This window comes from Oncorhynchus tshawytscha, unplaced genomic scaffold (genome assembly GCF_018296145.1).
Source record: "Oncorhynchus tshawytscha isolate Ot180627B unplaced genomic scaffold, Otsh_v2.0 Un_contig_76_pilon_pilon, whole genome shotgun sequence".
Lineage (NCBI taxonomy): Eukaryota > Metazoa > Chordata > Actinopteri > Salmoniformes > Salmonidae > Oncorhynchus > Oncorhynchus tshawytscha.
Genome location: NW_024609217.1, coordinates 108887 through 116367, shown reverse-complemented (window position 1 = coordinate 116367; position 7481 = coordinate 108887). Strand labels below are relative to the sequence as shown.

The window sequence follows — 7481 nt, the reverse complement described above, 5'->3', positions numbered from 1 at the left end:
CTACCTGCCGCCTCTACACTCTAACCACTAGGCTACCTGCCACCTCTACACTCTAACCACTAGGCTACCTGCCGCCTCTACACTCTAACCACTAGGCTACCTGCCGCCTCTACACTCTAACCACTAGACTACCTGCTGCCTCTACACTCTAACCACTAGACTACCTGCTGCCCCTGGTATCTATGGTGGCGATGAGACAAAATAGTATACTGATCACCAGACTATATTTGTGTTACTATAATCTCTCTACAGAGTGCAGAATATATCCCATACAAACACACAAGAGACCTATTTCACATTCTGCTCTATTACCCTTACAAGTAATACATTCTTCATAATTAGCTTTTATTTTGTAAATGTTTTTAAAATCATAACTCACCCCAGACCGATGGCCAGTACGTGGGATATGAGCAGAGAAGGAAGGAAAAGTTTGAGGAACTCTGCAGAGAAGATCCCTCCGTTCTTCATGACGCTGGTGTTTCTGATGCTGAGAGGGTTGATACGTTTGGGATGCTTCAGAACAAACTCCCTGCATCCAAAAGACAAGAGAGCACATTACAATGTCCCTGGCAGTGGTTTGGGATGCTTCAGAACAAACCCCCTGCATCCAAAAGACAAGAGAGCACATTACAATGTCCCTGGAAGTGGTTTGGGGATGCTTCAGAACAAACCCCCTGCATCCAAAAGACAAGAGAGCACATTACAATGTCCCTGGAAGTGGTTTGGGGATGCTTCAGAACAAACCCCCTGCACCCAAAAGACAAGAGAGCACATTACAATGTCCCTGGAAGTGGTTTGGGGATGCTTCAGAACAAACCCCCTGCACCCAAAAGACAAGAGAGCACATTACAATGTCCCTGGAAGTGGTTTGGGGATGCTTCAGAACAAACCCCCTGCACCCAAAAGACAAGAGAGCACATTACAATGTCCCTGGAAGTGGTTTGGGTAGAAAGGAATATCAAGTTCTGTTCTATATAATTCTATAATAGCGTAGAATTATATAGAAGTTGTATTCAATTCAATGATATTCTATTGTTTTCTATTACAAACTGGGCTGAGCAGAACTGAAAACACATAATAGATATGACCTGTCTGTCTGGGATACTGAGGGGAATATATTGAGGGGGGGGGGGGTACTAACTTGCGTTGAATGTTCTCAGGTCTACTGGACCAGTCCCAGATCCAGTCTGCGTTCTTCTTCATCAGGTTCTCCACTTCACGTCTCCGTTCTAGGTAGTCTTCTTCAGACTGGAACAGAATATAAAAAATATTTTAAAAAACGACTTCATTTGTTACAACGGGGAAAAAACTGCTCTTCTGCTCTGCTCTCAACCTCTGAGTGGAAAAACTAGGAATGTAAAAACAATATATTTTAGAATTAGAAATATTAGGTTATAACTTTTTTTGTTTTTCAACCCTTGAAACCACCCTGCTGTGCCTCACCAACTACTTAGAGATTAGTGCCCCACACAGAGTTTAATAGAATGATTTTATATTTAATCTCTATGGTGTCCCTGGATAAGGGCTCCAAACCTGTGAGCTGTTCTTCTCTCCTGAGCTGTGCACTTCTGAGCCACGGCGGAGCAAAGGAGTCTGGGGTCTCGGAGGACTGAGTGGGGGGGGTCGGGGTGGGGGGGGGACACACAGCGGAAGAGAGAGACTACATAAGTATTGGGGAAGAGCCCTCTATACAGATCTCTTGTGTTTCCATCATGACAAGCTTCATCTATTAAATCTGATCTAGAATGTACAGAGGCCCTCATGCAGATGGTGGATAGGAGGTCAGAGGTCACTATAGTACCTACGGTGCTATAACTCTAGTGAATGACAGTGTCTCTTATCTCTTAGTCCTTTGTGTTCAGATAGCTAATCAGTATAAAACGAATCCAACATTTTGTCCTGATCGGTCATGTGATGGTCTATATGGCATGTGATTGGTGAGTGGAGAGACACCTGTCACAGGGAACACTGCCCCTGGAGCTGCTTCTTCCTGACTCGTGCTGGGCGTCTAACAACATCTTCTCCAAGTCCACCCCTCCCTGGACTGAGCCAGACCCTGACCCAGGAATCAGGTCACCTCCCTGGGTAGAGGCAGAGAGAGACCCAGGCAGGACCGACGCAGACCTAGCCATCAGGTCTCCACCATGGACTGAGGCAGAGGCACCTAACCCAGAGCCTGGTAGCTCAGTGGCAGAGCCTGGTAGCTCCGTGGCAGAGCCTGGTAGCTCAGTGGCAGAGCCTGGTAGCTCAGTGGCAGAGCCTGGTAGCTCAGTGGCAGAGCCTGGTACCTGCTCTTCCTCCACACCAGCAGCCCCATGTGCTGGTGAGCCACCACTGTTGCCATTGTTAAAGTGCAGCTCCACCCAGGAACCTTAAAGAAGAAAACATAAACATGACAACATGGTGCAGAACATTGAGACATAGTTGATAATAGGCCAGTCATAAAGCAGGTATTAACAGCCTGCGTGTGCTGTGGGAGTGGTTGAGGAGGTGTGTTTAGCCTAGATAGCTGGCACAGTCAGCCATCCATAAATGTTTTGTTCTATAAATAGCACCTGCTCAGTGCCCATGACAGTTCGTGCCCCCCTTATTGCTCAATGGTCCCTGTCCTCTGCCCACATTTTCCTTCCTGTGTGTATCCAATAGGAAAGCGAAGTGTTCAACCCCCCCTTCCACTGTATAGGCTGGCTATCCAATAGGAAAGCGTCGTGTTCAGCCCCTCCCCTTTATAGGCTGGCTATCCAATAGGAAAGCGACGTGTTCAGCCACTCCCCTTTATTACATAACGGAGAAGCACACAACAGGTGGATGGGCAGAATCATCTGGTTTGTTGTGTTTCTTATCGTAGCTGAATTGAACAATGCCAAACATAGCATCATTACAGCATTGAGAATACGTCATTCAGAACACTGCGCTAAAGTCAATATCGACTTTACATCAGCTAGCTGACAATGTTATTCTAGGCCTGCCCTATAGCCCAACGTTACCTATACTGTCTGATCTGTCTAATGTAGGACAGACAGGCAACACCAGGAATGTTTACATGGCCGCGGAATTACTACCACCGCTGAAGAAACATTGTTGTGATACAATGTAGCAAAAAAACTCATATCTGTGTCTCCTCGGCGCAACACTGTTTCACCATAATAATATGATGTACAATGACGTAGGCTACATGTCTCAGGAAGACAGCATGGCATCCTGAATATACTGCGATCATACGGTCCGTTGTTTTCACATTATGCAACATGCCAGGCCATTATAGACTACGAGACAGCAATTAACTTACCCTGCAAATTTTCATCGATGACACTTTGTTTGTCTTCCGTCATGTTGGTAAATAAGGGACGCAATGCGTATTTGATTGACTCCCCCTTTGCGTCGCGATCGTTCGAGTCAAACGTCCTAAATATTTGGAAGAATCCTGTAATTACAAATCCGAATGTAGACAATATTATTCTGATGCCTCTGAATTGGGAGAAAGGTTTAGATCGAGTGCAGACCATTCAGGAAAGCACTAGGCTACCAGAACAATAACAACACGCATGTGACTAAACTTGGCCAGCTGTGTGGCCTACACGGGTTTGCACCATGAATATCAAATCTGGTCCCTTATCACTGGTGTATTCATTAGTCGAATTCCGTTGTGAAACGTTTTGTAAAGGAAACAGTTTCAAAGAAAACGAGAGTTTCTATTGGACAAATTCAGGTAAATCCCTCCCCGTTCGTTCCGTTTGCTTTGTGCATTTGCTTCCGTTTGGTTCCAAGAGTAAACGGGTAAACGGTTTCTATTGCAAAACGTTGCCAGATGAAACGTTTTCCTGTGTGAAGCAACTCTCTGGGCTGTTGACCGAAATTAACGCTTCATGTGATTGGTCCAGAAAGTACTAGACGCGGTAGAGCTACACGTAAACAAACACGAGCGTGCGTATTTAGGAATAAATAGCCCAATGTGGTTGCTGTTATTGTATCATAATACCGGTATGCATGAGCTTTCTAGGAAACATGCGGTATGTCTGACAACACTGGCAGGTGTTTCCTACCTCCATAAAGTTAGGCTGCAACACATGAAGAAACAGCCTTCACCTGTTGACCTTTTCCAGACCATCCAAGACTGTTAGAGTGATGAATGCACTGACAGTGTCTGTGATAAGTGTCTGTCTAAAACGAATGTCCTCTACTTTGTCCTCGGGGTAGCCTATGACTTCTAGATATACCACGACAGCTCTTACAGACTCCACAACAGCTCTCACAAGCTAACGTCTACTTAAAGTTTACTACTTGTGGTGTCCATATAGAGTTGTGAATTCAGTCATGCGTTTGTGAGAAATATCTCATCCAGCTAATCAGACTGATCTGAGAATGTGTTCTCTGACGCCATCTGCAGGATCAGTTTGTCCTGCTGAGGACTGAGTATTCCATCACAATGACACCCTCCCTCCCCTGCATCCAAATCAGTATTCCATCACAATGACACCCTCCCTCCCCTGTAACTCCATCAGTATTCCATCACAATGACACCCTCCCTCCCCTGCATCCAAATCAGTATTCCATCACAATGACACCCTCCCTCCCCTGTAACCTCCATCAGTATTCCATCACAATGACACCCTCCCTCCCCTGTAACCCTCCATCAGTATTCCATCACAATGGCACCATCACAATGACCTCCCTCCCCTGCATCCAAATCAGTATTCCATCACAACGGCACCCTCCCTCCCCTGTGTCCTCCATCAGTATTCCATCACAATGGCACCCTCCCTCCCCTGTATCCTCCATCAGTATTCCATCACAATGACACCCTCCCTCCCCCTCCATCAGTGTCCTCCATCAGTATTCCATCACAACGGCACCCTCCCTCCCCCTGTATCCTCCATCAGTATTCCATCACAACGGCACCCTCCCTCCCCTGTATCCTCCATCAGTATTCCATCACAACGGCACCCTCCCTCCCCTGTGTCCTCCGTCAGATAAGAGATGCAGACAGATAATACCACAGCCCTGGCTGAATGCACCCTGGGTCCTTCCACATATAACAGCCTGAAATCACTGACATCTCTGGTTAAAGTAGCTCTTTATGGTGAGATATAAAAACGATTCCTCATCATTGTAATGCTATAAATAAATGAACATCCATGTTGCTCCTGATGGGAGCTCCCTTCTCTCCTCTCTCTCAATTCAATTCAAGGGGCTTTATTGGCATGGGAAACATGTGATAACATTGCCAAAGCAAGTGAGGTAGATAATATACAAAAGTGAAATAAACAATAAAAATTAACAGTAAACATTACACATACAGAAGTTTCAAAACAATACAGACATTACAAATATAATATATATATATATATATATACAGTGTTGTAACAATGTTAAGGAAAATAAATAAGCATAAATATGGGTTGTATTTACAATGGTGTTTGTTCTCTCTCTGTAGTGACGTGTCTGTGTGCTGTGGAGGAATGGAGCTGCTCTGACCCGGCAGTGGCCAGGGGGTGTCTGGAGCTGAGCTAGAGCCTGACGGAGACCAGGGGGATGTCTGGAGCTGGGCTAGAGCCTGACGGAGACCAGGGGGTGTCTGGAGCTGGGCTAGAGCCTGACGGTGACCAGGGGGTGTCTGGAGCTGGGCTAGAGCCTGATCGGAGACCAGGGGGTGTCTGGAGCTGGGCTTTAGAGCCTGCCTGACAGAGGCCAGGGGGTGTCTGGAGCTGGGCTAGAGCCTGACGGAGGCCAGGGGTGTCTGGAGCTGGGCTAGAGCCTGACGGAGGCCAGGCGGGTGTCTGGGAGCTGGGCTAGAGCCTGACGGAGGCCAGGGGTGTCTGGAGCTGGGCTAGAGCCTGACAGAGGCCAGGGGGTGTCTGGAGCTGGGCTAGAGCCTGACGGAGGCCAGGGGTGTCTGGAGCTGGGCTAGAGCCTGACGGAGGCCAGGGGGTGTCTGGAGCTGGGCTAGAGCCTGACGGAGGCCAGGGGGTGTCTGGAGCTGGGCTAGAGCCTGACGGAGGCCAGGGGGGTGTCTGGAGCTGGGCTAGAGCCTGACGGAGGCCAGGGGGTGTCTGGAGCTGGGCTAGAGCCTGACGGAGGCCAGGGGGTGTCTGGAGCTGGGCTAGAGCCTGACTGGAGGCCAGGGGGAGGCCAGGGGTGTCTGGAGCTGGGCTAGAGCCTGACGGAGGCCAGGGGGTGTCTGGAGCTGGGCTAGAGCCTGACAGAGGCCAGGGGGTGTCTGGAGCTGGGCTAGAGCCTGACAGAGGCCAGGGGGTGTCTGGAGCTGGGCTAGAGCCTGACAGAGGCCAGGGGGTGTCTGGAGCTGGGCTAGAGCCTGAGGAGGCCAGGGGTGTCTGGAGCTGGGCTAGAGCCTGCGGGGCCAGGGGTGTCTGGAGCTGGGCTAGAGCCTGACGGAGGCCAGGGGGTGTCTGGAGCTGGGCTAGAGCCTGACAGAGGCCAGGGGGTGTCTGGAGCTGGGCTAGAGCCTGACGGAGGCCAGGGGGTGTCTGGAGCTGGGCTAGAGCCTGACGGAGGCCAGGGGGGGGTGTCTGGAGCTGGGCTAGAGCCTGACGGAGGCCAGGGGGTGTCTGGAGCTGGGCTAGAGCCTGACAGAGGCCAGGGGGTGTCTGGAGCTGGGCTAGAGCCTGACAGAGGCCAGGGGGTGTCTGGAGCTGGGCTAGAGCCTGACGGAGGCCAGGGGGTGTCTGGAGCTGGGCTAGAGCCTGACAGAGGCCAGGGGTGTCTGGAGCTGGGCTAGAGCCTGACAGAGGCCAGGGGTGTCTGGAGCTGGGCTAGAGCCTGACGGAGGCCAGGGGGTGTCTGGAGCTGGGCTAGAGCCTGACGGAGGCCAGGGGGTGTCTGGAGCTGGGCTAGAGCCTGACGGAGACCAGGGGGTGTCTGGAGCTGGGCTAGAGCCTGACGGAGGCCAGGGGGTGTCTGGAGCTGGGCTAGAGCCTGACGGAGGCAGCATGGAAACAGGCAGAGACTGGCATTCAACACATTCCCCAGAAGGGGAGCCAAGCTCACAGCTCACAGCACACAGCATACAACACAGAGCATCACTGGCTAGGCATGCAGCACACACACATCTATGCATCCTCCTCCGCCTCCTCCTCCTCCGCTTCTTCCTCCTCCTCCTCCTCCGCTTCCTCCTCCTCCTCCTCCTCCTCCTCTGCTTCCTGTCTCCTACCGGCAGCCTGGTTCCCTCTCTCCACCAGGGAGGGCTGTGTGTTCACGGTAAGCATCACAATCCTGCTCTTCCTTCACCTCAACTGGATTTTCCATCTCTCCTCTTTTGTGCCTCCTCCCTTTTTGTGATGAATCATTATCCTCTCTCTGCCTGTGTTATTTCAGGGATTGTGGGTGCTGCTGTATGTGGAGGCTAGTTAGTCAGGGATTGCATGCAGGCAGCCTCCCATCTTTATACTCCATTATCAGAGAGAGCGAGAGAGAGAGATGAGGGCTGTGACTCAGGGAAGCAGATCTGGCTGTACGGTAGAGAC

The 7481-nt window shown here is 50.4% G+C and overlaps 1 protein-coding gene across 2 annotated transcripts; it reads right to left on the bottom strand.

Moving 5' to 3' along the window:
- Positions 1–379: 379 nt before the first annotated feature.
- Positions 380–3762, bottom strand: LOC121844442 (BCL2/adenovirus E1B 19 kDa protein-interacting protein 3-like; the record flags this gene model as incomplete). Of its 2 annotated transcripts, XM_042314536.1 has the most annotated exon segments (6): positions 380–529; positions 1142–1248; positions 1534–1609; positions 1954–2176; positions 2219–2371; positions 3290–3762. In XM_042314536.1, coding segments are annotated over 6 exon segments (926 nt in total), but the record flags the coding sequence as incomplete, so codon positions are not given.
- Between the last annotated feature and the right edge of the window lie 3719 nt (positions 3763–7481).